Source organism: Nannizzia gypsea, genomic scaffold, assembly GCF_000150975.2.
Source record: "Nannizzia gypsea CBS 118893 supercont1.8 genomic scaffold, whole genome shotgun sequence".
NCBI classification, from domain to species: Eukaryota; Fungi; Ascomycota; class Eurotiomycetes; order Onygenales; family Arthrodermataceae; genus Nannizzia; species Nannizzia gypsea.
Window position 1 is genome coordinate 827,925 of NW_003345194.1, and position 27,538 is coordinate 855,462.

A 27,538-nucleotide genomic window follows, 5' to 3' on the forward strand; every position below is an offset into this window, starting at 1 on the left:
GCCGCGAGCGCTTGAGCCTGGCACGCGAGAGAGTCTTTGCCCGAGGCCGGCGACACAACACCCCCATGTACTCCCATCCGCCCGTCTATCATGGCTCTTGATACCGAGTTACTGTGCGTATGCTCGCAGCTGTGTTGTTCTGTGGTCCGTTTGGCCTGCCTGCAGACCTTTGCTAACGACGGAGTGGGTTGTCTCTGTGCGCTGCAGTAATCGACCCACCGAAGCCCTTCTCCTGCCCAGCGACCGCCGCTTCTTCCCCTTCAAGATCCCCAATACGTCAGTGAACAACTCCTTCTTTTCCATGCTAGTATTGCAGTGTTTGCTGTTGCGGAAAAATAGCGTAGAGGCGACGATGGCTGGGAATTGACTGTTGACGTTTTTACCTTGTCCCCTGGATTTAGACACCACCAGCTGCGCCATTACATCAGCACGGCCGATCCTGACAGAATATATGTAGCCGTCGGGAGGATAATATACGCCATCCACATCTCAGCACGCAAGAGAGAGATCCTCACCATTGTTCCCTTTGACCCAAAATGTCTTACCGCCGGAAATGGATGGATTGGTGTAGGTGGCACGGAGAGTGGGGACTGTGCCTTCATTAAGCTGGATGCGGCCTTCTCTCTGGCTGCAGATGCTGCTGCTGTGCCCGGCTCGCCTGCCGGCGTTGACTCTCCTCTTCCGCTGGATTTTGATACGTCCATATCGAGGAGGACTCTCCCTTACCCACCGAGTAAGCATTGTCTTCTTCCGTCTATTATCTGTTGCTTGAACTGCTGGAATGGGATTTTAACTGGCTATATAGATGTCAGTGTTCGCGAACTCGGCGGAAGCATAGTCAATTCCGTGACTCTTCATCGTCTTCCGGCTAACGGAGACGAATTCGTTGATGAGGATATTGCTGTTCTCAGGTAAGCCCAAGCATCAGTTTGTGTTTCTTGTTTTCTTCGATTGATTTTTTGCTTGATGCTAGGGCTAACTTGATCATACAGCAATAATGACACCACCGTGAGCATCTTCTCACTACCGCGAATGGAAGTTGTCGAGACAATCCGTCATCCCGTGTGCATGAATTTTGCCATCATATCCCCTGACTCAAAGCTGCTTGCTGCAGTAGGCGATGAGAATAGGGTGTATTTCTACCGAGCCATCGCTTCCCCTGATAAGGTAAACGCCTTTCCAGCGGACGGTGGTAAACTACTCCGAGATTGGACCTGGCCACTACTTCGAAGCGTCGAACTCGATTCGGATCCTCACTACGACGACCGATGCTGCTTCACTATTGCGTTTTCTCCTTCCAGCCACCTCTGTGCAGTTGCCTCTCAGGCTGGTGTCATTACAGTATTTAGCGTCAAAGGCATTTTCAGCCCTGATCCAGATGGAAGATCTGGCCGAGAGGATATCCTCTGTGTCTTTAGGTCCTCCCGATCATGTTTCGATGGCGGTGCTATTCGCTGCATGTCATTTTCTCCCGGGCCTTGGGATCTCCTGGTTTGGGTTGAAGACCATGGACGTTTCGGTATAGCCGACGTCCGCCAGGGCTTTTCCAGGCGCCAAGTCATAACTCTTGATATAGACGAACCGAGCCTCGAGCGCGTCAAAACCGACAATCTCGACAAACCGGAAACGGACCTAGATCTGGATGCTGATAGTCACCGGCCGGAGTCCAGCGCAAACCATTCCAGATTAAATGACGCCGAGGATGCATTACAGCGAGCCATCGACTCTAACCGTCACCGCCGTCGAGGAGGGGCTGCCGACACAGACTCGCAGATAATGCGAGATAGTTTGGCCCGGGATCTAACCGCACGGGAGAGGCAGATTATCGACTTCTTGAATACAGCACGCTGGGCGTCCTCTATTGAAGAAGGCCCCCAGCGACTGCCACACCTAATTAGCCCTCTACCATATTCCGCTTCTTCCACTTACCAGCAGCGGGCCGCAAGTCAGTTTTTGGGTACATCACCGCCTCCGCCTCCTCCACCTCCACCTCCAGACCATTACATAACTCGCAATGAGCCATCGCGCAACTCCGATAGGGCACGAACGGGAGCTCCTAGGAGACGCAACTCCGTCATCCTATCCCAGGACAGCTCGTCTCGGCCAACTGTGCATACGTCTTCTGCACTAATCCCGCACCCAGGCATATCGTTAAGGTGGCCATATTCTCCCAACCAAGTGCCAGCGCCCAACGATGACCCGGAAACTTTAAGTATGGAGGATGATTTCCCTCGCATACCATCCCCTAACGAAGACGGCGTGCAGACTGGCCCGTCTAACTCTGCCCATCGTGGTTCTAGAGCGCCGCAGCCAGAAGATACATCATCGAGTAACAGCCGGCCTAACACAGCACAACGCCAGCGCCTTGCACGCTCACGGTCAATCCCCCGTCGTGCTGATAGGCCCACCCGTGCCCCTGGTGAGCGTCTCGACCCACGTAATACAATGGACTCCGAACTAAGATCTACGTTAGCTGCTGAGCGCCTGCGAGCTCAACGACAGGCTGCTGTGGAAGAAAACCAGCGTCTCACGGAATGGGAGCAACAATACCGCCGTGTGCTGGAACTTGATAACATTCGATCAAGCCCTAGGATCCGGAATTTTTCTGGAGAGATCTACGGTGGTCGAGAATCAGGATGGGGAGTGGGAACCGCTGGTGTCGGATGGAGTGATAATGGGCGTACTCTGTAAGTTTTTCTTTGCCTTCTCTTTATTTCATTGAATCGTAATACTAACCCTTAGGAAAGATACATTGGCACCGTGCAGGGAATATTCGAATACCATATCAATGTCCCGGATCGCAAGACCTTCCCAGCCTTCAGCTGCAGGTAATGTACCTGAGCATCCCGGCAATGAATTTATACCCCACAAATAATCCCACTCAACAAACGGGCTCCGTGACCCCCAAAGCAAATACTCTTGGAAATCCCCAATTTGTCGGCTTGAATAGGTGTTATGATTTTGGCTATCGATCTACTGGTTTTTTTTATTGTCTTCTTCTTCAGCTGTCTTCCCTTTGGCTGGCTCTTTTATTTAATACTTTCTCTTCTCCCGCTTAGCAAGCGTTGATATCTTCTTTCTCTTATCTCTTTTTTGTACGGTGCTTTTTTGGTGCATGGGGGTGGGCTGGATGGATACGGTCTGGGTTCGTTATATATTTATTTCACACCAACAAACAAACGCACGGAGAAGTTGAATACCTGTTTATTCAACGGTGATTCTACCCATATATCAATTGTTTCCCCCTTGATCTACGCTTGCTTGTTTTGTTACTTAAAAGTTCCATTTTAATCTAATGTCATTTTTTTTTCTTGGACCTTGGTTATCGGTAAGTTCCATCAGTGGTCTTGATCATTTGGAAAGATCCCCTCGCTTGATCCTTCAGGCAAGGAAGTTTTAGCACACAGTCCCATGCGGATATCCAACGTCTTAAAAGCAGGGATGGGTTAACTAGTTACATGTTCGTTAGCTTCTTCTCCAGGTTGAAGCACGCAAGTGCAACATCGACTTAGCTCTGACAAGGGTAGACGAAGCTCTGCAGAAGCGTCGGGTCATGAATCAAACTCGCATGAGTCTTAGACCAGTCATTTCCACCAAGGGCCAAGCATCTCACAAAATTCCAGCAAATCATCAGCTCGCTTTCAATACAGCTCAGTCCTCCCCGGTCCGGTTCTATTTATGGCTGTGCTAAAAAAACAACGATACCTGGACGGGGCAAAAGGCACAGACGAGCGACAAGGTCTGCTGACAGGGCTTTAAGTCGCTTAAGCTGCAGCTTCGCAAATCTGCAGCCAGTCACAGGTGAACGGGACGGAGGGCCTCAGCCTCGCTCGGCGTAGGAGAAGATGCGGCTCATCAGGGGCCAAGGCATAAAAGCCTCCATCCCGCTGGTCAAGGAAGTGCTGGGCAGGGCAAAGCCTACGATGTTTCGCTTTTTCTAAATCGATATTCTACTTACTGCTAATTGTATGTATGAATATTTGTATTTGTCCCATTTAATAGGTAGAGCTAATAATTTATTTTAGATAATCTTGATTTCGATCGGCTTTTTGGCCGATCATCTGTTGTTGACTGCCTAGCAGCTACTTTAATACCCCGAGTTGGCTCTACCAAAATGACGGCGGTCCAAGTTGTGCAGGGGTTCAGTCTCACCAACAGATGGCTGCTCTACGCCAGCATGATGCTGACTCCAGCCCAGTTTGTTTCTGGAATCGGCAATAACTGTCCCAGCAACATTGGCTTCTTGGCCTACAACTGGTATACACAGGTCCAATGGTACCAAGCCGTACGAGCAAAGCAACTACACGCCCTTTCTCTGCTACCGGTCTACTTCAACTTCATTTACGCCATTACATATTTCGGCGGTGTTTCCTCGGGCAATATTATCACCACGATTCTTCTCTGCATGGGCTCGGCGGGCGTCATGGTTCTGAATACAGTCTCTTCATGGGTGAGCTGGAAAACAAATCTCCCAGAGGGCATCGGAGAGTACCAGTTTTTCTTCTTCGGGTGGAGGACTCTCACTAAAGGCTGGCACACGTTCTTCCTGCTATGGCAAATCGCGGATTCCATGATGGCGTTCTCTTTCCTAATTGGAGCCTTCCAGTTGGGGTTTGCTGCATACAATTTCCGCGAATATGGCGAGGGAAAGAAGAAGATGCCATGGTACCTCAACAAATACATCCAAATCCCGCTAGGTGCGGCGGTCATGATGTTGTTTTTCGGCTGGATGCTTATTCTCTGGACGGAACTTATCGTTGCTCGAAACCACATCGAATCTGAGACTGATATGGTTGCGATATACCTTTTTATTGCCCAGGCCGTCGCCCTGGTTTTACCCAGTGCCTCTACCGTCTTCGGATGCGTGACGGGGCGTAAAGCGGATCGCTCTCAGGAACCACCTCCAGAGCAAGGTACGTTCATTCACACTGATTCCGCTGAACGCAGTGAGGCAGGACTCTTATTAACTAATTCGATGAGTTAGGTCCCAAGATGACATTGTTAGAGCGATTCTTCCTCTGGGTGGTTCGTAAAGGAGAAGAAAAGGAGTCACGGGTATAGAGTCATGATAATTAATGTGTAACCAGGGATATAGTTACCGTGGTAGTTGGTTAGTTATATTAGTTAATGAATCTCGACTTCCATGTTTTTTTAATTCATTTTCAAACCTTCAGACTTTCAGACTTCCAGACTTTTAGATTAACCAGTCCTGGGTGTAGTTGTAGAAACCATCACTCCAAGATATAGTAAATCGGACCAAATTGCCTCTCACAAAGAAAGTAAAGTACGGAGTATTGGAATCACTTTCTACTTTCATTTAATGTCGTGCCTGAACTTTGAGGCTCAAAGTCGGTCACGTGAAAGTAACAAGCGAATTTCTATCAAAGCATCTTCGGGACTCGACGACAGCAAACAATAAGAACCGTGTGGGTTAGAGAAACAGGCGCTGCTGCTTGTTATTGCAGTGAGAGAAAGTATTTTTTGCCGTGTCAGAGATTTATAGCGGATCACAGAATTTGATGCACCGCCATGTCGGACGGTCTAGTGGCTGCTATGCAGCAGGTTAAGATAAAGATGGACGCTATAGATCCAGATGGAGACTTAGATGCCTGGGCTGGAGATGATGAATTAGACAAACCGCGTAACCACAAGATTCAATCGACAGAAGAGTTGAAAGCTGAGTTGGAGAGAGAGTTTTTGATACCGTCCCCGCGGTTCAACACTCACTGGCTGAACAAGCTTCAGAGGTGAGCTGCACCCAGCCCTAAAGTGTCTGATACCATGCTTATGACTGTCATACCAGACGATGGGAGTATCCAGCAGATTACTCGCAGCTTTTTGAACTTGCACCGACTCAAAGTCGGACTATTATCAGATTCAACCGTGAAGGCTTGGAAGGCCGGGTCACTGGCTATCATGAAGTTACCGTTCCGGCCGGAAGTGCTACGGCAAAGAATTCTACTTCTTTACTAAGGAAGCCCGCAAGTCGTGCAGATTTTGTTAGAGGAGCTGCGGGATTTTACCCCTTTGCACCAGGTGGCCTTGAAGCAGTTGATGCTATCTCTGCCATCGATGTAGAGGCTGAACTGGATGAAGACCCCACTCTAGGAAGTACACCAACAAAACCATCAGGACTTGACAGGATTATCAATCTTGGCTCTCAAGGTGGTTTACTAGAGGTACCCCCTGGTTTCACTCGTGGGCTCAAGTTCGAAACCGAAGGAAACGAAGATGAACAGCAGAAAGCAAAAGAAGTCCGCGAGGAACTTGAACGTGAAGACGATACTGAACTTAAGCATCTACCGAGCCAGGACTCTAGGGATGCTACCAGGCAATCAAGTGCCGAGGAAGGTGACCAAGGGTCAAGCAGCGAAAGCGAAGAGGATATCGATGCTCTTCTACCTGTGGAATACCCTGCTCTTGAACCCAGGGGAGAACTTATCCAGTCATCCTTGAAAAAGTCTCGTAAGGAGTGGGCCCATGTTGTGGATGTTAATAAGGAAATAACCAATTTCTACGAGCTGGTTCCGGATATGGCTCGGGAATATCCATTCGAGTTAGACACTTTCCAAAAAGAAGCAGTGTATCATTTGGAGAATGGAGATTCCGTCTTTGTCGCTGCGCATACTTCTGCTGGAAAGACGGTTGTTGCGGAATACGCAATTGCTCTGGCAAATAAGCATATGACCAAGGCGATATATACATCTCCCATAAAAGCCCTGAGTAACCAGAAATTCCGTGATTTCAGAGGTACATTTGACGATGTTGGAATCTTGACTGGAGATATACAGATTAATCCGGAGGCAAGCTGCCTGATTATGACGACGGAGATTCTTCGGAGTATGCTTTATCGAGGCGCTGATTTAATACGAGACGTGGAGTTTGTCATATTTGATGAAGTCCATTATGTCAATGACCTGGAAAGAGGAGTGGTGTGGGAAGAGGTCATCATCATGTTACCTGAGCATGTTAGCCTGATCCTGTTATCGGCCACTGTGCCGAACACTTATGAGTTTGCCTCGTGGGTAGGACGGACGAAGAAGAAGGATATTTATGTTATTTCAACGCCGAAACGACCGGTACCATTGGAACATTATCTATGGGCTGGAAAGGAAATACATAAAATAGTCGATGCGGAGAAGCGATTTATTGAAAAGGGCTGGAAAGATACCGATGATATACTCTCAGGTCGTGATAAAATTAAAGCTCAAAAAGCAGCGGAGGCTCAGGCGGCTCGCGGAGGAAAACAGCCTGAGAGAGGACGCGGCCAGGGTCAGCGTGGGAGTGGTCAACGCGGTACAGGGCAACGAGGCGGTGCTCAGCAGAGAGGCAGAGGGCAACCCTCAGCTCGAGGAATTGGCAATATTGCGAGAACGGGACGTGGTGGTGGTAGAACCTCCGCTGCACAGGATCGCAATGTATGGGTTCATCTGGTGCAGTATCTACGAAACCGTGAAATGCTTCCAGCCTGCATTTTCGTTTTCTCTAAGAAACGGTGCGGAGAGAACGCAGATTCTCTTTCTAATCAAGATTTCTGTACTGCAGCGGACAAGAGTGCAATCCATATGGTCGTGGAGAAATCATTGACTCGGCTCAGGGTCGAGGACAGAGATCTCCCACAGATTCGCAAAGTTCGAGAACTTCTTAGCCGAGGTGTCGGTGTTCATCACGGCGGCCTTCTTCCCATCGTTAAGGAGATTGTCGAAATATTGTTTGCAAAAGGACTTGTTAAGATCTTGTTCGCAACAGAGACGTTTGCAATGGGTTTGAACTTGCCCACTCGCACAGTCGTTTTCTCTGGATATCGGAAACATGACGGAAGAGCCTTCCGAGATCTTTTAGCTGGTGAATATACCCAAATGGCTGGCAGAGCTGGTCGTCGTGGCCTTGACACAGTCGGGTCGGTCATCATAGTTACATCCGGTCGCGATGAGGCCCCGCCTATCGCGGCACTGAGGAAGATGATACTCGGTGATCCGACGAAGCTACGATCTCAATTCAGGCTCACGTATAACATGATGCTGAATCTTTTACGAGTCGAGGCATTGAAGATAGAGGAAATGATCAAGCGAAGTTTCAGCGAGAATGCTACCCAGGCACTTCTCCCTGAACATGAGAAACAAGTACAATTATCTGAAGCCAGCCTGCAAAGGATAAAGCGAGAGCCCTGTGCGATCTGTGATGTTGACCTTGCCGCCTGTCACCAGGCGGGCGTTGAATATGAACGTCTAACAATACAACTGCATACATTGCTTATGGCCTCACCTGTTGGCAAGCGTATGTATGCAGCAAAGCAGCTTATTGTGTTCAAAAAGGTGAGTAGTATGCATTATGCATCGGGATAAGTTGCTAAAGACTGATTTTTGCTCTTATAGAATGGTGTCAGGACGGCCGGAGTATTGATGAAGGAGGGTGTTACTGGAGGGCCTATACCGTCCTTGAGTGTTTTCGAGATTGGTCCACTAGAGTCTCGAAGGTTCCCAAGTGATATACTTCCGTACATGCCTATGTTTAGAGAGTACTTCCACCGACTGTCAACGTCGCCAGAGAACATGGCTTTAAAGAGTTGCAAAGTACCACTCGCCAATCTTGAATGTGTGACGGGTACAACAGTGCGAATTGGAGCACCAACCTGGTGCCTCAATATGCATAAAGGTTCGTTAATTAGAGTATGAAGGCTACAAAGATTGTGCTAACTTCCCCGCAGAGGCAGTGAAAGTGGCAGAGAAGGAGTTTTCAAAGTTGTGTGCATCCTGGATAGATAAAGCCTGGGATGAACTTGATTGGGAACGGGTCAAGGACATGTCGGTCAGGGAGGTTCTGGAGCAAAGGGCTCAGCAGGTTAAGATTGCACAGTCCTGCGCATGTCTTCAATGTCCACAGTTCCTTAAACATGTATGGTCTACCCTGGATGCATGACGGTGGTGATGATATGAGCTGGTATAGGCTGACATTTGCTGGGTAGTTCGAGATGCAACATGATGAATGGCAGGTGAAGGAGAATATCTCGCAACTGAAGCAGCTGATGTCGGATCAGAACCTTCAGCTGCTACCAGATTATGAACAACGAATCCAAGTTTTGAAGGATCTGGGCTTCGTCGATGAGGCTTGTCGGGTTCAGCTCAAGGGAAAGGTTGCCTGCGAGGTAAGTCTTTACCGCTACTTTTTGACTGAAATGGAACTGACTGTGTGACAATGGCACTAGATCCATTCTGCCGATGAGCTGGTGCTCACCGAGCTGATCCTCGAGAACATACTAGCAGAGTATGAGCCGGAAGAGATCGTAGCCCTCCTGTCCGCGTTCGTTTTCCAGGAGAAGACAGAGAACGAGCCAACGTTGACACCGCGTCTCGAGGCCGGTAAGGAAGCTATCATAGCGATCTCCAACCGGGTGAACGACCTGCAGATCCAGCACCAGGTCGTGCTGTCATCCGACGACGCCAATGACTTTGCAAGCAAACCACGGTTTAACCTGATGGAAGTTGTGTACGAGTGGGCACGAGGGATGACATTCAACCGCATCACGGACCTCACAGACGTGATGGAGGGCACTATCGTGCGGGTAATAAGTCGATTGGATGAAACCTGCCGCGAGGTCAAGAACGCTGCCAAGCTGGTTGGAGATCCATCCCTGTACAACAAGATGCAGCTGGCGCAGGAGATGATCAAGCGAGACGTGATCTTTGCGGCCTCGCTCTACCTCTAGCCCTCTGATCCCGCGCCAGAGCCAGCATCCACATCGCTACCGTCCAATATCAAACCCCCCCCTTTAGCCCCTTTTCCTCGCGCGGTTCAAATATATTTTTAAGCTTAAAAGTCAAAATCAAAAATACAAGGCACGGCGTACGGAGGCTGTAAATACGTCGCACACACCGCAATTATCGCCCAACGTTACTGTACGTAATTACATCGTAAGGCACCGCCAAAAATAATTCGTCCCCGCCAAATCTTTCTTGTTGCTTTCAATTCCAACGTCGGAAGCGAGAGAGACGCAGAGATATATACAAGTGTCAGGATACGAAATCAGCACCGCTGTCAGCCCTTATATCCGCCCGGCTGCTTACTCGGACGCCGTTTGCTCGAAGCCAGCGGGACTGCGTGGCCCCTCGTCGAGTCTACCTGATCGTGCGTATCCGGCACTAAGGGTTCCCTTTTTTTTTTATTTAAAGACGTTTGGCCAGGCTGCGCGCAATGGATGTCGCTACGCTCAGGGACCGTATAAAGTCGACTTTAGACAGCAATGGGGATAACCGGAGACAGGCTGAGTTGGACTTGAAATATGTGCGTGCTGGGGCATTTGTTGATATTGGGGGCTTGTTGTTTGATGCTGAGTTGACAGCTAACCTGTAACTCACCTACATTAGGCAGAGAACCAACCAGGCTTCCCCAACGCCCTTATTGATATTCTCGAAGCTGAGCAGGATCCGGCAGTTCGACTCTCGAGTAAGGATGCACTACTAGATCTAGGCAATTCCTTGCGTTGTCGGATGAGGATCGAGGCTAACACCTTGTTGCGCAGCGGTTGTATATCTGAAGAATAGGATCACTCGAGGATGGGCGCCAGAGGAAGAACACTCGATATACAAGTCGATACCAGAAGATGAGCGGCCGTCTTTGCGCAACCGACTTATCCCCGTTCTTGCTTCTTCGCCGCCCAACATCCGGGTTCAGTTGATCCCCATCCTCTCCAAAATTTTGCAATTCGACTTTCCCGAAAAATGGCCGGATTATATCGATATTATGCTGCAGCTGCTGAATGGAAACGACGCCAACTCCGTTTTTGCCGGTCTGCAGTGTCTCCTGGCGATATGTAGGGTTTATCGATTCAAGGGTGGTGAGATGAGAGGCGATTTCGATAAGATTGTTGAAATTTCGTTTCCTCAGTTGCTGAATATTGGAACTCGTCTCATTGATGAGGAGAGCGTGGAGGCCGGAGAGATGTTAAGAACTGTTATCAAGGCCTTCAAGAATGCTATATATGTATGTGTTTTGTTTGTTGCCTGGGTCTCATGTGCAGGACCGTTTTTGACTAACATCGGCGCAGTTTGAACTCCCTATTGCCCTTACATCTCACCAGGCCACGGTAGGTTGGTGTACCTTGTTTTTAAGAGTTATAGGGAAGATTCCTCCGGCGAATTCTATGCAAGAGGACACAGATGAACGAGAACAATCTCACTGGTGGAAGTGCAAAAAATGGTCATACGCGAATTTGAACCGTCTGTTTATTCGGTATGTAAAGAAGATCATGGTCATGGCCTTTTGATAAAATTGGAGCAAACCCCTGGCCCGCCATTTACGCTGATTCGTGATTCGCCTGCTTTGCTAACACCAATGTCTAGTTATGGTAACCCTACCGCAATTTCGAAATCAAGTGGACCTGAGTACACTGAATTTGCAAAGACCTTCATTACCACCTTTGCCCCTGAGATCTTGAATGGATACCTCCAGGAAATCGACAAGTGGGTTTCCAAGGGCCAATGGCTCAGCAGACCCTCTCTGTCTTATACCCTCATCTACCTCCAGGAATGTATCAAGCCGAAAGTCACTTGGGAGATCCTGAAACCCCATATGGATAACCTCCTGGCTCACTTCATCTTCCCCATCCTATGTTTATCGGACGAGGATATTGAAATGTTTGAGGCCGATCCATCGGAGTATTTGCATCGAAAATTAAACGTTTACGAGGAAGCCACCGTTCCAGGAGTCGCTGCTACGAACTTCCTTGTATCTCTGACAAAGACAAGGAAGAAGCAGACATTTTCCATCCTCACTTTCGTAAACGGGATTGTTAGCAAATATGAAGCCGCGCCCGACGGCCAGAAGCTGCCTAGAGAAAAGGAGGGCGCTCTTCGGATGATCGGAACCCTTTCGTCTGTTATTCTGGGGAAAAAGAGCCCCATTGCAGACCAAGTGGAGTACTTCTTTGTCCGCCACGTTTTCCCCGAGTTCCGCAGCCCACATGGATATCTGCGAGCAAGGGCTTGTGATGTCCTAGAGAAGTTCGAGCAGTTGGACTTCAAGGATCCCAACAACCTGATGACAATCTACCGCAACATCCTCGACTGTCTTGCTGATCCTGATCTGCCTGTAAGAGTGGAGGCTGCCCTTTCTCTTCAGCCATTGATCCGCCATAGCATCATCCGCACCTCGATGCGAACGAACATTCCTCAGATTATGCAACAACTTCTGAAACTTGCAAATGAAGTCGATGTTGATGCTCTCACTAATGTTATGGAAGATTTCGTCGAGGTCTTCTCTGCAGAACTTACGCCCTTTGCCGTTGCCCTGTGCGAGCAGCTCAGGGACACATACATGCGCATCGTCCAGGGCCTCCTTGAGAGAAAATCAAGCAAGCCTGAGGATGATATGTATGGTGACCTGCTGGATGACAAGAGTATTACTGCTATTGGTGTGCTGCAGACCATTGGCACCTTAATTCTCACTCTTGAGAGCACCCCTGACGTTCTTTTACACCTTGAAAGTGTCCTCATGCCTGTGATCACAATCACGCTGGAGAACAAGCTCTTTGGTTAGTATCTCGTATCTGGAAGTTGCAACGGTAGCTAACTGTAGTAGACCTTTATAACGAGATCTTTGAGATCATCGACTCTTGCACATTTACTGCCAAGTCTATATCTCCCAGCATGTGGCAGGCCTTTGTACTCATTCACAAGACCTTCAAGGCTGGTGCCGAGCTGTACCTCGAAGGTTTGTATTTCCATTACCCTTGATCCTCTGTTGATTGCTCACATTTTGGTGTTAGACATGCTGCCTGCTCTGGACAACTTTGTGACCTATGGCGCTGCCACCTTGGCTCAGAACCCAGAATACCTTGCAGCCGTCGTCAGTATGGTCGAAGACATCTTCCGAGACGAAAAGAGTGGCGGTGTAGATAGAATTTGCGGCTGTAAGCTTGCAGAGGCCATCATGTTAAATCTCCGGGGTCACGCAGACCAGTATATTCCTGTCTTCATCAGCCTGGCCATGCAAGTCTTGAGCAATGACGAACCCCAGACCAAGTCATACCTGATTCATCTGATGGAAATGGTTATCAACGCCATCTACTACAATCCCGGACTCTCTCTCCAGGTTCTAGAAGGTGGCCAGTGGACGAACAAGTTTTTCAGCACCTGGTTCTCGAACATTGACAACTTCAAGCGTGTTCATGACAAGAAGTTGTCAATTGTTGCTATCTCCGCCCTTTTGACTCTTAGAGCAGAGGATGTCCCAGCTAGCATCCAGCCAGGATGGCCACGTCTTCTCCAGGGAGTTACCCGCCTCTTCCAGACTCTTCCAAATGCGATCAAATGTATGTATTGTGGCTATACTTTATACAGGGAGATGCTAACGTATGTTTAGTGCGAGATGAAGCTGCCAAGGATGCTGATATCCCATATGAAGATGACGACGGGGACAATGATTGGAGCGGTCGTGATGTGGAATGGTCCGAACAGGACGCCTCTGAAGGCCCAGAAATTGAAGTGACTGACGAAAGTTCTGCCTATATTGAATTCCTACACCAAGAGGTATGCATCCTTGAGACGAAAGTGTGTATTACAACATAATCCGAATACTAACAGTCATGTAAGGCTCTTAAAATCGGCCAAGTCCCTGATGACGATGAGGAGGACGACCTATATGAAGCAAGTCTGCTAGAATCACCACTCGACAAGATTGAACCATACGGCCTGTTCAAGAATGTGTTAATGAGTACGTCGGCCACCCACTTTTTATTACCCCCGTCGAGGCTAACCGTAAACCACACAGATCTTCAACGAGAACAACCACACTTATACGAGAATCTGACCAAAATTTTGAACCCGGAGGAACAGCAAATAATCCAAGGTGTGATTAACGAAGCAGCCTCAATAGCAATGGCAGCTGAGAAAGCCGAAAAGGCAAACGGTTCTTGAAATCGGGAAACAAAACAAAGGTATCTATCCATCTAATGTTAATGATTTTTGCGAAAAGAATTCATCTCTCTGCAGCCAACAACGAAAAAAATTTGAAATATAACCAACCAAAAAAAATGATAAGAATGTTTGATTTGATTCGGTCTTTTTTCATTTCGTTTTTCTTCTAGATTTGGGGTGGTTATTTATATGCCAATTGTCCGTTTGCTCTCGTTTTTTTATATCCCAGGAACGAAATGCCTCGTTAGCGTACTCAATCAAATATGATGACATATTTCTATACTCTACTTAATAATGAAAACTTCCACGCACTTCTGCAGGTATGCTTACAAGGAGGAAGATATATATCTTGCTTCAAGGTTCGTATCCGGTACATAGGGGCTAGGTACCAGTTACCTAGCGGGTATGCTTGTTTGCCGAACTGATGTCCTGACGTCATACGGGTCAAAATCAGGATATAGAAAAACTATGGAGTGACATATATTAGAGACTGTATCTTGATGAGAATAATAATCTGATTCCTCAATTAAGTGAAAGACGAAAAAGACAAACAGAACCAACAAGTCATACACACACACGCTTGATATCAACCCGATAACTATACGACACCTTGCCCATACAAACCTGCCACTATCAAACAACGAGCTCGAACAAGAGATTAAAACGACAAAACATAAAACATAGCAGAAACATGTCTGCTCCAAAGTCTGGCCGTCAGTCACCTCCTCCATCGAGACAAGCTGGACGTCAACAAAGCGACATCCCAACATGGTCTGGCAAAGCAGAGGAGACGACCCGCGAGACGTCTTCGATCGATAACCCATCTGATCCACACGGTAAAGATCCCGGCGTGGCGGGGTTAGAGAGCAATCCAGTGCACCCGCTTGCAAAGACATCGCAAATGAAGCACAGAAGGCTCAGCGAGGATTTCCACGGGCTGTGTCCCTCGGGTTATTAGTTGGTGCTTCTACGACTTATGGTACGGAGACGGGGGAAAGTTGATAGCAATGTGAATATTTTTTGTGAAGGAAGTTGTAACTATGGATATTCAATTGATTGATTCATGATAATCGCTCACTTGAACGATAGTGGTGGTTTCATTAGTTACCATTAATATCATCACTAAGCACAGAAGTAAAACATTTATAAGGATATAAAACAAACATGGCCGAGAAGGAAAGGAAGAAATAGGAAAGGAAGTCGATTCGTGCTTAAAGACTATTTGGTCTCAGCGGAAGTTCCTGGTACGGTCGTAGGGGCAGAAGGGTCGCCGACTGGGACACCTGTGGGAGCAGTAGGGGCACCCTCAGTGGTATGCGCGGTTTGTCCTACAGCTGATTCGTGAGAAGAACCAGAAGTATGCTTCAAGTCTGCGAGACGACGGGCCTCGGTGTGGATGTCTCGGACCTGCTTGTCGCTCTGGAGATAGAAGTCTCTAATCTTGCGACCAGTAGGGGTATCAAGGGCCTTCTCGAAGTAAGAGCTTAGTCCGCGCCAGCCACTTACAGCCTTGTCAGAGATGCCGTAGCTCTCATCGATGCCCTTGGCCTTATCGGTGGCATGGTACTTTGAGTCGAAGTTCTTGAGGACGGTGTTGAACCGAGCGGATATGCCGTGGGACTTGTCCAGAGAAATAGCCTTTTCGATGGCCTGGTCGCTGATGACGTAGCCGTGGGCGAGGTACTCGGCAAAGATTCGAGAGCGTGGTTTGTCTTCTTGGTCGAGGTGGTTGTTGGCTTCGTCCCGAGCTCCATGGGCAGTGGTGGCCTTTTCGCCGGCTAGGTCGTCAATGCTTGGTGCAGCGGTGACCTGGACGGCAGAGGGACCCAGCTGTGTCTGGTCTAGTAGAAGTGCAGTCTTAGAGGCACTATTCAGTACGCTTGTCAGTACTTCACCATGTTTAATTGGGACAGATTCAGAGTAGCTTACGTCTCCTTCTCGAATGTGACGGTTGCGGACTGGGTTGCCTCGGCATCCCCGCTGCTTGGAGTGAGCGACAACGAGGTGATTTTTCCACTACACAGAGAGCTCGTTAGCATTGATCGGTTGTATATAGCGTCTTCCTCCTCGACTTACCAGAAGCTGAAGAAATCTCTGACTTCCTTCTCGGTGGTCTTGGGCGAGATGTTCGCCACATGCACGGTAGAAGACATGTTGAATCGAGTTGTAGTAGTAATTCTCAAGTATATTCAGGTACAGTTATTCAGGTATAATCGAGACTAATCAGCGTCGAGGCAAGTCAATGTATCTGATACAATCTATGATCTTCTTCTTATTATTATTCTCTTCGTCTTCTGCTGCTTCTCGCGGTCTTTTATAGAAGCAAAAACAAGCGCGCGGGGCAGAAAAAGTCACCGCCTGCGCCACGAGTGACGTCGCACGCTCGAGCCACCTATGACGTTCCGCTTTCCATGTGAAACGAGGCGGTGCTTTTCCTTGCAAGTAACCAAACTACCAGGCATCTATATTATATTCTATCAAGGATAATGGCTAGTGGACGTCAGGGATGTTGAGTGACTGTGGTCGTGATGGCATTGGTCAATTACTGCTGCTGGCCTATAAGAATACTGAGAATGCACAAAGGGAAACCCTGTCTGGAAATCAGCCCATGTCTACATGTCCCGGTCTAGCAGCATCCCTGCCCCGGGCCAGACAACCCGCTCGCTAGTTATCGAGCTAGACGTTACGACGCTCCCGCAGAATCTTCTCGAGCTCTCGAACCCGCCGTCGCAGGCTCTCGTTCTCCCGCTTGACCACTTCCAGCTCGGCTCGATGCCGCGCAGCCTCTTCGTACCGAGATGTGCTGGACGCAGACTCTGACCGACGGTGAGCTCGCATGGCCGACTCTTCGAAGCTATATGGCGAGTGTAGAGGCGGGGAAGACATGTCTGGCATTCGGGAGGAAGAGCCAGACCCTTCACGGCTGGTAGTTGGCCGCTGGAAGTCCATTGATTGGCGCGCGGACGATGCTCCGGCCTCTCGCGACGGGACTACGCTTGTCAGCGCTGCAACGGTGCTGCCGGGCACATAGCTTGAACCGCCGATGCTTGGGGAGCTGAGAGTCGACGATGATCTATGGCGAGATGTCGAGGTTGCTCGCGGGGAGGCTACGGTGCTGGTGCTGTACGGTACACCGTCGGCTTGCTCGTTGACGTTCGTGGATGTAGACGAGGTCGTTGAGGCGACGGACGCTGTCTGGGCACGCAGAAGAGAAAGCTCTCGCGTGAGACGGTTTACCTGCCACAGTAGGTCTCGGTTGGTATGGTAATGGTAACTATGGTATTGCAGGCTATACAACCCATGAAGCAACGACGGTAGATGCGTACCACTGCCTCTTGCTCTTTTTCCAGCTCTAGGTGTATGTCTGATATAGTCATAGGTCTGGGATGACGTAGCGGGCCTATAGTTGTTTGGGTGGTTGGTTAGTTGGTTTATCTTTGACTAGGGACCAGACAAGGCGACTCGACTCACCCGGCCCGCCGCCAACGCCTGTATTGTCACCACTGGACGAGGAGGTAGAGTGCGGCAGCGGAGGAGGCCTCATCGTCTGAGAAGCACGGCGAGACAGCGACGAGGACGACATCGATTGGGACGTACGAGCTGTCTCGGCCTCTGGAGCTTCATCAATGGCGCTGCCTGGCGATCCGATGTTCAGCCCTGGAGACATCGTAGGCACCGCAGCAGTCAATTTTTAACTTATACTTGGATATTCAGGCACCGGCCGTCCTCGTTGGGCTCTTCTTATAAGCAGAAGAAGGCAAATCAAGGCGAGTTTTAACGAACAGGAGCCCGAACGGCCTTTTGTTTATTATTTATTTGACGGAGAAGGAGTAGGAAACTAGTTATTCTGATCTTGGCTGCATAAGCGGTTATCGTACCAGCCATCCCTTTGGAGCGAAGCAATCTAGGACCCATGTCATGTACCGGCCAGCAATGACATACTTCATGCTTTGGACACGGTGAATACATGATATGCATCGCTGGCAGGTGTCACGATATATACGTGTATTCATTCGTTCATCAGATCGATTGACTTAGTATATCCAGAGCAAGGCAACAAGCTTATAATGTAGAAAGTCCATCAAGTATAGACCTTTTCAATGCTAGGCGAACGTATCTATACAAAAAGGAGACGGGGGAAAAGGAAGTGAGTGCAGTAAACAATTTTTGAAACGGGGAAAAAAAGACCAAAATCCTACCCAGTAGACAGAGAAAGGCACAGAGCTTCCAACCCTGAACTCCATTGACAGAGCTATGCAATTTATCCCTGATCAAAAAAACGCTCCCCTGATACCGGTCACATAGTTACCATCCATCCATCCATCCATCCACCCATCCACCACAGCCACGACAAAAGGAAAAGAAAAAACCAAACGGGGTCGACGAAAGTCACCCGGAAAAGGAGAGTTGGGACAAGAACCTCCATTCGGATTGGGGTTCTGTCATGTATATAAAACTGTATGCTGTATAAACACCCGGGTCTAACTGATAGGAGATTGGGAGGATATCTCCGTAGATCGGGACTGAGCTTCTTTCCCTTCAAACGAGTGGTCATCGGCTCTTGGACTTTCGCGTTGACGATCACAAGTCCCCGAGTCGCCAGCCTGATTGCTTACGGGGACGGGAACCGGCTGGCTGGAGGTCTCGGTTCGTTCGTTCTCAGCATCACCGACCATGGCTGCGAGGCTGCGGAAATTAAACACGGCGTCGATGTTTGGAGCTGAGCCGTTGGGAGTGCCGGTGTCCTTTTGGTCGTCAAAGGCGGACTCGACCAGCGATATGTCGGACGACGATGCACTTGACTGCGAGCGTAGATGTGGTTTTGGCGAGGGGGATGTCCCTGCTTGAGTGGAAGATTCGCCTGCAAGAGGAGTGTTGAGTGTTAATTTGGGCGGCTTTTCGGCAGTCTGGGATGATGATGATGGTTCCCCTTGATCTGCTGGAGCTAGGTGAGCTACACCTTTACCCTTATCCTGCGAGGGGATGTTATCTGCTGAAGGTCCGGCATCAGGAGAAGCAGCAAGGCCGTGGGTAGCAAGGTTGAGAGCAGAATTGCTGCTTTCATTGGTGCTAGAGGTTTCTTCGTTCTGAGCTGCCGATTTTCCGCCTCTTTTAGCTTCCTTTTCGCGCTTCTTCGCTTCTTTCTTAGCCTCTTTCTCCTCCTTCTTCCGCCTCTCTTCTTCGGTAGTAAGGCTGAGGCGGATAGCTTCCATTATCATCATCTCTTCTATCTCTTCCGCTCTGCTCCGTTCTCGCCTTGAAGCATTACCTCTCGCAGGGCTATTGGATTGCTCATCGCCGTCGATACGCTCCGCGGCGCGTCTCTCGGCTAGATAAGCGAAGGCATTGACATGGGTGGAGTTGTTCCGGGCTGTTGGGCTATCATTCCCCGTGCCTCTGCGCAGGAGAGCCCTTCTTCCAATGTTTGCCAGATTTCTGGATTCACTATTCGAACTGGGCGTGCTATTACTGTTGTTGTTATTGCTGTTGTTGTTCATTAGATATGCTGCAGTGTGCAAAGCAGTAGCGGCAGCTGATCGTCTTGCAGCATTTGCCCGAGCAGTAGCTAACTTCTGCGCCCAATCAGGACGAATCTTATCAGTAGTGATAACTCCGGGTGCATCCGCAGATAAGGAGGTAGCACGTCGTCGTGTCGTCGTCGTCGTACCAGGGCTTGCATTCGCCGAGTTTAAAGAGCTTGATGACGACATTGGCGACGCTACTGTTGCCAGATGATGCTGGCCATGGCCTGGTGCGTAAGCGAGACCACGACGGAACGGGGGTTGCGCGTATGTTACACCAAACTCGGGCTGCACGCAAAAAGGGCAGGCAGCAGGTTCGGTTACAAGCTGTTGCTCAGATTCGTTTGTCTGTGACTCACTTTCCCGGGGCGGGTTTGCTCCAGGCTGTTCGTGTTCGGGAGGATGTGGATCAGCTCGTTTGATCTGCACGAAGCATTCTGAACAGATCGGTTGGTCACAACACCTGGTCTTGTTGAGGTATGGTGGGTAGTAGAGGAAACAAATGGGACATTCCATGGGGTCTTTGTAGAGGTAGACCTCGATTGGCTGGCCGTTCACAAACGGATCGTGCGGAAGCTGGAATTCCCGCGGTGCCATGTTCGCATTGGATTTGGATGAAGTGGTCAACGATGCCAGTGTCTTAGCTCGGCCTCTGAATAGCTGTGAGCCAGAGGTGTTGGCGCCGGCTGGGGACTGAGGCTGGGGAGAAGTCATGCGTGCGCCAGCTGAGCTGTCAGAGTTGAAAGACTGTGACCTGGACGTTATTGGGACAGTGAGAGCACTGAGAAATTTGTCACTTTGCCGGTCTTCCTGGGACACTGGAGGTGGTGCCTTGTACTCGAGCTCTGGAGGGACTTCGTCTGCTGGGGGGATAGGTAGACCTCGGGCGGCAGCCATGATCTGATGTTCTGCCCAGGACGACGAGAAGTCCTGCAAGCCTCTCCAGAACGGGGCAATTCGTCGTTCGATCTGTAGTCCACTGTTAGCCATATGCACATATATATGTTATGCATTGATACCAGAGAAGACCACCCAAAAAACATACCATCAACTGGCGAACAATCGGCTTGTTGAAGTCCTCTGTACCAACGTAGACACCCTGCGTAACGAGATAGCCACCATCAACGTGCTCTGTTTTCATACTCCGCTCTCTCTCCTTGATCCTTGCCGCTCGTTCCTTTTCACGCTTTCGAGCTTCTCGCTCCTGTCTTGTCTCCCGCCGCGGCTCCGATGACGACGTGCCCCTATCCATGCTTGACAATCCGAGGAACGACCGCTCCTGCGAGCCTCCGCCACGGGACGAATCCGCATCATGGTATGTGCGCGACTGTCCATGCCTGAGGCCCGAAGGCCTGGCCTCCTTTGTGGCTGCGTTTCCCATCCTGATCGATGGAGCCTGTTATGACTGACTACCTCGCGGCGGTCCCCGGGCAGATATCTGCAAGAGAACTGGAGCAATATCTATTCACACAGCCGTTCTGTATGCTGATTATATTCGAGCGTTCAAAAAGGGCATTCACCGTGTCTCAGAGACAGGTCGACGAGTAAAAAGGACCCTGCAGACGATGCGTGGTTCCAACGGGAGACCGGTTGGCCATGCGAATCGCACAGGTCAGGGAGGGCGTATCAGGAGGCAAAGGTATCCGGTACGGTCCGTGTCAGCCGGAAGAGGCTGGTTTGCATCTCTCTCCAGACCCTTTTCCCTGATTCTCGCTCGCCTCGTCTTCGGGGGACGGCGTCGTGTATCCTGCCTGGCCTGCTCTCTTCACGCAGCAGCTGAGGTCATGGGTCGGTCCAGGTAGCTACGAGCTTTTTGTATCCTGCGTCAACGTCGACAAGCGGCCTGCGCGAGTGAAGGCTAGAGTCAACCAGCCCAGCTAGACGGAAGACGCGGCAACGGAGGGGGATCTATCCCTGGTTCTAGTGTTGGCGGGTGCAAGAGCTGCGGTGCGGTGCGGTGCAGTCGCAGGCGTGAGGTTGGTTCGACTTTTTGTGAGACTGAGACGGCTCGACCGGAGAATTTGAGGTCGATGCTTGGGGTCACGAGCTTGGCAGGCGAAGACGAAGAAGAAAAAAAAGAGTCGCTTCATGTGAATTTCTTCTTCTTCACCACCACAACAACCACCACAGCCACGATACAGAGAAATATAGGCGAAGAAGAGCTGTGAAAAGAGAGAGAGAGAGAGTGTGTGTGTGGTAGGGACCAGACTGAAGAGGTTGTGACAGAGAGAGACCAAGCAGATGTCAGACGCAGTTAAACGCCTGCACATCACGCCTCTAGACGCCGCGATCCTCGAGACAGTGCTACAGCCCTCGATCCGCCCGCTTGCCACTGATATCTCGTTCCATACGATAGAGACACACCCAGAGAACAACTACGGATTCGTCAGTCTTCCCAGGGCCGAGGCAGAGAGGCTCACCAAGAAGCTCAACGGCGCATTTCTCAAGGGCAGGAAGCTACGGATAGAAGAGGCCAGACCAGCTCCCAGCAGCCAATTGCAGGTGGAACCAGAGGTCAGAGCACAGTCTACAGGGTCTACAGGGCCTGAGAAGGGGGTGGCTCGCAAGCGGAAGGCCATTGACCACGTTATCGAGGGCTACGAGCTGCCGTCGCCGCGGAAAGTAATGCGAGGATGGACTGAGCCTCGTGCCTCTTCGGGGAGATCGAAAAAGAAGGACTCGGACTCGAAAGAGTCGAAGAAGAGCAAACAGCCGTCCAAGTACTCGAGTGGCTCAGAGTGCTTGTTCCGTACTGTCCCGCCGGCTAACAAGTCTACAAAGACGAAGTCGAGCTCGAGCAAGAAGAAGGGAGGGGATGAGTCTGTGACGGTACACGAGTTTAAGCGGACAGTCAAGCATCCAAGCTTTGTCAAGTCAGGCGAGAATGTTGCCTCTTCAAAGCTTACCGGTGAATATGTAGAAGGGAAAGGATGGGTGGACCGGGAGGGCAATGTCAAGGAGGAGCCGCCAAAGAAGAGCGAGAGGCCGGCTCAGACGCCTGTGAGGAATAAGCAGACGCCCAAGACTGAGAAGAAGGCGGATGCGGCAGAGTCACCGGCTGCCAGCGACAAATCTGGCTCTTCAGCAGCCGATTCCTCAAGCAGTGAAGATTACACGAGCTCTGACGGGTCAGATAGTTCGTCTGAATCTGAATCTGACGAGAAGGCGGAGGAAGACGACGAATCTGACACCTCAAGTACGGGAACATCCAGCTCTGAAGAATCAGAGAGTGAAAAACTAGAGGCTGTCGAGCGGGAGACTCCAGCCCCAACAGTCGAAGGAAACAAAGATACCCCAAAAGTTCATCCGCTAGAAGCGCTATTCAAACGTCCAAAGCCATCCAATATCTCCATCCCAAACCCCCAGTTGACTATTGACACGCAGTTCAGCTTTTTCGGCAACGCAGAAGAGTCCGGCAGTGACGACGAAGCTCGGGACAAGTTATATACTGAGCCGCAGACTCCCTTTACGGTGCAAGACCTGCAGTCTAGATCCATGCGAAGTCTGGCTCCTACACCGGACACTGCACTTCCTACCAAGATCACCTTCTGGGGCGAGGACTCTAACATGAATGATTTACATCATGACGATGATGATGACGATGACGATGACGGGCCAGATACGCCCTCTGCTGAGAGGGAGCTGCCTTCTTCGCCCACGAAGCCCGGTGCTAAACGCGGGAAAGACGCCGCTGAGGACAGCGAGTTTGCTCAATGGTTCTGGGAGAATAGAGGAGACAACAACCGGGCATGGAAGCGGAGGAGGAGAGAGGCTGGCAAGGAGAAACGCCAGCGGGAGAACAGGAGCCATAGTTCCAGGGGCAAACGATAGCATAGATATCACGACGCATGAATCTTCCACTTCAATTATCACATCTACTACTATCTCGGCATCTTCTCGTCTCTTCTTTTTCATCTCATCTTGACATCTATCTCTTCTTTTCATCTCATCTAGGCTTCTATCTCTGTCTTCTTCGTCTCTTCGTCTTCTCAGCTGATAAGATAAAGCCTTACATAAGCGGCGCCTCATGATCGCATTTTACCGCAACTCGCGGCGTTTGAAGCAACGAAAGAACGACATGAACGGCAGATAAAACCAGCCAAAACGACTGCGATCATGATACTACGAAGACCTCAGCTCCAGGTGTTGCTGCTCTTCATCTTGCCCCTGCTGTCCTTTGTTTCCGCTGGTAGTACGTCAACCGCCCTCTCACCTCGTATCCTCGTCCCCGAATCCACCAGCTAACCATGAATCCCATCTGCCTAGAACCTACGTCCTTCTGCAAGTGCACCTGCTGGACCAACAGCACCATTATCCCTCTCGGCCCTCCAGGCTCAGTTGCACCGCTCGAACCACAGCCTCGCGACACGCTCTCGTTTCGAGACTTCATCAGTAGCCGAGACAATGCGGTGAATTCGGAGGCAGAGGACGAGGCGAAAGACCATGGAGGACGGACCTGTAACGATTGCAATAGACGGTTTTGCCTAGACCAGCATTTGCCGAAGTGCAAGGGCGCCGTGGAGGAGAATGTTGTTACGACTTGTTTCCGTGAGTGTTTACGAGGAGGTAACGATGGCCTGCGGGTGGCGGGTTGCTAACATTCGACGACGGCATCAGAGCGTGATTCGAACAAGGACAAGGCTGTTGTTTTCATATTCATCATTGCAACTGCGAGTTTGTTGGCCTGGGCTGCTGTCAAGCCATGGGCAGAGACATGGATTCAGGTATGTTGTGCTCCCACCTCCATCAAGGTAGTTGATCGATCGCCTTCGACCGCTCCAGCTAACTGGGTACCTTCCGATATATAGCGCTTCAGAGAAAGGCGTTCGTATCTCCCTATTTCGTCAGAGGGAGAAGGCAGATAAACTGGTTATGCTGGTCATGATTTGAACTTGGAATTTTGATCGCTTGGGTAGGCATGTTTCTTGACACACAATGGGTGAACTGGCGCTTTTCTTTAAGGGTCTACATGTCAGAATTTGCAGCTTCATGGCTGCAGTTGTAATTTGTGTTTTATATTGATCGATGGACCATCCGCCTGCATTGCCCAACCGTGTGTTTGATGGCGTCGGAGTCATCTCTTAGATATTTGATGTATACGAATCTGAACATTTTATACCCAGCATAGCTAATGGTAGATCGCTATGTATTCAATTTGACATGACTAAATTAACATCGTAATGAAACTGTACCCGTGCTTCTCATATATCGGACTGCGCGCAGTCGTAGAAGCAAAACAATGAACATCGTAAAGTAGCAGCAGACGTCGTTGAAATGTAAAGAGGAAAACCATAACTCCCGCAAGCAAAGAATTCAAGGCTAAGTAGAACGAAGGAATAGAAACTCCGTCTCCGGGTCTTGTGTATTCGGATCGTAAGGAGATTTAACAGGCGATGGAAAGTCTAGTCTCTTGCAGGTTGAAAACGCAAAAGAAGAAAAACAATCACTCTGAATCACTCTTCATGGCTTTCGCGTATGGACCAAATTATACCAATGGTTGGCGTTCATGTGGTCTCTGTTGTTCTTCCTCTTCCACATGGATGTGGATGATAGGAGGATGAGATTCCACATGTCTAGAGAAACACGGGGGACGGGCCAGTATGGAAACACTTGTGTGCGGTTTACCACTCATAAACCAAAGCTGTAGAGCTCCAAATATAGCTACCAGGCTGCTAGCCCACCAGGCAATTCCGGTAAATCCGATTCGGGTCCCGACAGTATAAAGATATCCGGCGACTGGCGGGGCAAGTGTTCGGCATGCCGCTCCAGCAGAGGCTGCAAGGCCGTTGATTTTCCCGAGGGTATTGTACGACGGACTGGCTTGTTTGATCAAAATGAGCAGAACGGGGTAGGCTAGGATGGAGAAAAGGTTTCGGATTGTAAGACATGTGTAGATGCCAGGGTATAAGAGGCTGGCTGGTAGGAAGACCAAGAAGGGTACAATAAAGTATGCCAGGGGATGGAGGATCGTAACAAGAACAAAGACGCTCCATACGCCTAGCCATTCAGTGACAATGGGGAAGACGAAGGCCTGAATTGCCAGGGCAATGACTCCGTTTACGGCCATGATCAATCCAACGGTTTGTGTGGATAGAGCTAATCCTCCTGGGATGTCCAGGGGCGAGGATGGAATGTGGTTGATAATACCATCTCGCGAATCCTGAAGAAAAATTGGGAGGAGGTGGTCATAGGTCATGGAATGGTAGGTGAAGATGCCCAGAGCGATGATAAGCATAGTCACACGCTTTGTGAAGACTTTACCCGAATCTGGAGCTGGAAGACGTTTCCCATCTGGTCTGACATACCATTCCTCATCCTCGTGCATGTCAACTTCGTTGAAGGTGCCATATGACTTGGCGGTCAAGTCTGCACCGGCATGAGCGGTAGATCCAGCCGTGGCAACGGCATAAAGGGGAGCACCGATAGTATCGTTATCGTCCTCGTTAGCGGATTGTTCCGCACCTTCGGCTCGAGTATGCTGGGGTTGGAAGTCGGGATGCGTCTCATCCAGGAAAAAGTACCCCGCAAAGATACTGATAAAGAGTAGCAGCGAACATATTATGTTAGGGAGTAGGTAAGGGAAAGAACCAAATAAGCCTGATGGAGAGAAGAGCGAAGGGAAGGATTTATAGGGTTGCGCAAACGTGCCTCCAATCGCTGGGAAAAGTTAGCAGTGACTGTAAGGCTAGTTAAGAGCTTTAAGGAAAGGGGTATACCTGGGCCAATGATTGTCCCAATGGACCAGACAAATGGCATAACAGCGTATGCTCGTGCTATGAGAAGTTAGTGTACATATATAGCCAGGAAAAAGATATTAGCATGCTTAACTTACGTTCATGGTCTGGGTTCTTGACCACCTCTCCTACCATTGTCTGGATAACACCGACATTCCCATTCAGGAGGCCTCCGATAACTCTGCCGAGGAGAGCCATCCAGAAGCTCCGGGAAAACCCGACTACCATAAGAGACAAGACAGTACCAGCACATCCTAGAAGAAGAACAGGCTTGCGACCAACTTTGTCCGACAGGCTTCCCCAGAACATTCCAGTCAGGCTCTCCGACAAGGCAAAAGCAGCGATGATGATGCCGGCGTAAAAGGACGCATTGCTCTTGTCTCCAATGTTGAAATCCTTAACCATTACCCATGAATATGGGAAGATGGAGGTCAACGCGATCGGCTCTGCGAAGCGACATACCGCTATTTACTTGTCAGCGCAGCCCAACACGCATTAAAGGCGAGGGGCACTTCAACTCACCTAGGATGAATAGCTGGAGGGTCGGAAACGCGTCGTCGGCGGGAGAAGTAGTCGGAGGAGAAGAGTTATGGTGTCTTGCCTGACGTGTTAATCTCATGGTTCTATATATTCTAGTCTGGTTCTTACGGCTATCCTCCCACGCAACCCCCGTTCCCTCTTTTCAACCAGAACCTGTTGTCAGTTGAGATGGAAGACGAGACACTGCACGCTCTGCCGACTGGCCGAGGAAGATCAAATATCAAGGAAAAACTTGGGGCAGTATTGCCAGCGATGGCCAATTATATTGATTGATGCGAAGGGGGGGGTTAGGAGAGAGTGGTGTCCGTCAGGCCGCTCTGTCACGTCTGTCTGCCAACCGTTTCCTGTTGTTCAGAAGTCGCCTGTCCCGGGCCAGTTCGCAATAGCCAGAACAGGCGGACGAGAGACCAGAAAGATCACCGAGTAAAGGCTTGTGCAAACTTGCTGGTCGAGTGTGATTGTTGTGCGTTGCTGTGGCGGGCGGTGGAGTTGAGAGTTGTTGAAGTGGGAGGAGAGTTGGCAGCTCAGGAGAAAGCGAGGACGGATAAGGGAAAAGTCTGATCACGAGTGGCGGTCTGCTTGGTACGGCAAACCATGGGTGACATGGGTCCCTAGCCGCGGAGTGCGTACATGGTGACGTAGTACACCTTTTGGCCGTGGGCTGAGCGGCAACTGAGCCAAAGAAACTAAGTGAACCGGGCCTTGGTGGTGGGGAAGGCCGACTGTCTGATACATGGTTACAGGCCTTGGGAACCCCGGGTGTTCCTACCAGACGGAAGTGACTGAAGATCTTCCGCTGTCAGCAGCTGCGCTTGGGCCCGGGTGAGCC

The 27,538-nt window shown here is 49.9% G+C and overlaps 10 protein-coding genes across 10 annotated transcripts; 6 read left to right on the plus strand and 4 right to left on the minus strand.

Moving 5' to 3' along the window:
* Positions 1-90: 90 nt before the first annotated feature.
* Positions 91-2,832, plus strand: MGYG_08159 (hypothetical protein; the record flags this gene model as incomplete). The annotated part of the gene is made up of 6 exons (XM_003169934.1): positions 91-117; positions 185-276; positions 402-733; positions 806-911; positions 993-2,687; positions 2,748-2,832. The coding sequence occupies 6 exons, from the start codon at positions 91-93 to the stop codon at positions 2,830-2,832; spliced, it is 2,337 nt and encodes a 778-aa protein (XP_003169982.1).
* Positions 2,833-4,114: 1,282 nt separating this feature from the next.
* Positions 4,115-5,061, plus strand: MGYG_08160 (hypothetical protein; the record flags this gene model as incomplete). The annotated part of the gene is made up of 2 exons (XM_003169935.1): positions 4,115-4,913; positions 4,985-5,061. 2 exons carry the CDS (start codon positions 4,115-4,117, stop codon positions 5,059-5,061), a joined length of 876 nt encoding a protein of 291 aa, XP_003169983.1.
* Positions 5,062-5,529: 468 nt separating this feature from the next.
* MGYG_08161 (hypothetical protein) lies at positions 5,530-9,706 on the plus strand (the record flags this gene model as incomplete). The annotated part of the gene is made up of 6 exons (XM_003169936.1): positions 5,530-5,747; positions 5,804-8,315; positions 8,376-8,655; positions 8,708-8,895; positions 8,966-9,145; positions 9,206-9,706. 6 exons carry the CDS (start codon positions 5,530-5,532, stop codon positions 9,704-9,706), a joined length of 3,879 nt encoding a protein of 1,292 aa, XP_003169984.1.
* Positions 9,707-10,191: 485 nt separating this feature from the next.
* Positions 10,192-13,913, plus strand: MGYG_08162 (importin-7; the record flags this gene model as incomplete). Its single annotated transcript, XM_003169937.1, has 10 exons — positions 10,192-10,281; positions 10,365-10,443; positions 10,520-10,980; positions 11,045-11,229; positions 11,340-12,529; positions 12,574-12,708; positions 12,764-13,309; positions 13,360-13,526; positions 13,590-13,710; positions 13,768-13,913. 10 exons carry the CDS (start codon positions 10,192-10,194, stop codon positions 13,911-13,913), a joined length of 3,120 nt encoding a protein of 1,039 aa, XP_003169985.1.
* A 1,218-nt stretch (positions 13,914-15,131) lies between these two features.
* Positions 15,132-16,066, minus strand: MGYG_08164 (actin cytoskeleton protein VIP1; the record flags this gene model as incomplete). Its single annotated transcript, XM_003169938.1, has 3 exons — positions 15,132-15,780; positions 15,843-15,929; positions 15,990-16,066. The coding sequence occupies 3 exons, from the start codon at positions 16,064-16,066 to the stop codon at positions 15,132-15,134; spliced, it is 813 nt and encodes a 270-aa protein (XP_003169986.1).
* Positions 16,067-16,589: 523 nt separating this feature from the next.
* On the minus strand, positions 16,590-17,580 carry MGYG_08165 (hypothetical protein; the record flags this gene model as incomplete). The annotated part of the gene is made up of 3 exons (XM_003169939.1): positions 16,590-17,150; positions 17,240-17,313; positions 17,385-17,580. The coding sequence occupies 3 exons, from the start codon at positions 17,578-17,580 to the stop codon at positions 16,590-16,592; spliced, it is 831 nt and encodes a 276-aa protein (XP_003169987.1).
* An 814-nt stretch (positions 17,581-18,394) lies between these two features.
* On the minus strand, positions 18,395-20,816 carry MGYG_08166 (C2H2 zinc finger protein; the record flags this gene model as incomplete). The annotated part of the gene is made up of 2 exons (XM_003169940.1): positions 18,395-20,404; positions 20,481-20,816. The coding sequence occupies 2 exons, from the start codon at positions 20,814-20,816 to the stop codon at positions 18,395-18,397; spliced, it is 2,346 nt and encodes a 781-aa protein (XP_003169988.1).
* Positions 20,817-21,676: 860 nt separating this feature from the next.
* On the plus strand, positions 21,677-23,266 carry MGYG_08167 (hypothetical protein; the record flags this gene model as incomplete). Its single annotated transcript, XM_003169941.1, has 1 exon — positions 21,677-23,266. The coding sequence occupies one exon, from the start codon at positions 21,677-21,679 to the stop codon at positions 23,264-23,266; it is 1,590 nt and encodes a 529-aa protein (XP_003169989.1).
* Positions 23,267-23,551: 285 nt separating this feature from the next.
* On the plus strand, positions 23,552-24,300 carry MGYG_08168 (hypothetical protein; the record flags this gene model as incomplete). Its single annotated transcript, XM_003169942.1, has 4 exons — positions 23,552-23,627; positions 23,702-23,983; positions 24,053-24,159; positions 24,244-24,300. The coding sequence occupies 4 exons, from the start codon at positions 23,552-23,554 to the stop codon at positions 24,298-24,300; spliced, it is 522 nt and encodes a 173-aa protein (XP_003169990.1).
* A 620-nt stretch (positions 24,301-24,920) lies between these two features.
* On the minus strand, positions 24,921-26,788 carry MGYG_08169 (hypothetical protein; the record flags this gene model as incomplete). The annotated part of the gene is made up of 4 exons (XM_003169943.1): positions 24,921-26,092; positions 26,152-26,208; positions 26,268-26,615; positions 26,692-26,788. 4 exons carry the CDS (start codon positions 26,786-26,788, stop codon positions 24,921-24,923), a joined length of 1,674 nt encoding a protein of 557 aa, XP_003169991.1.
* Between the last annotated feature and the right edge of the window lie 750 nt (positions 26,789-27,538).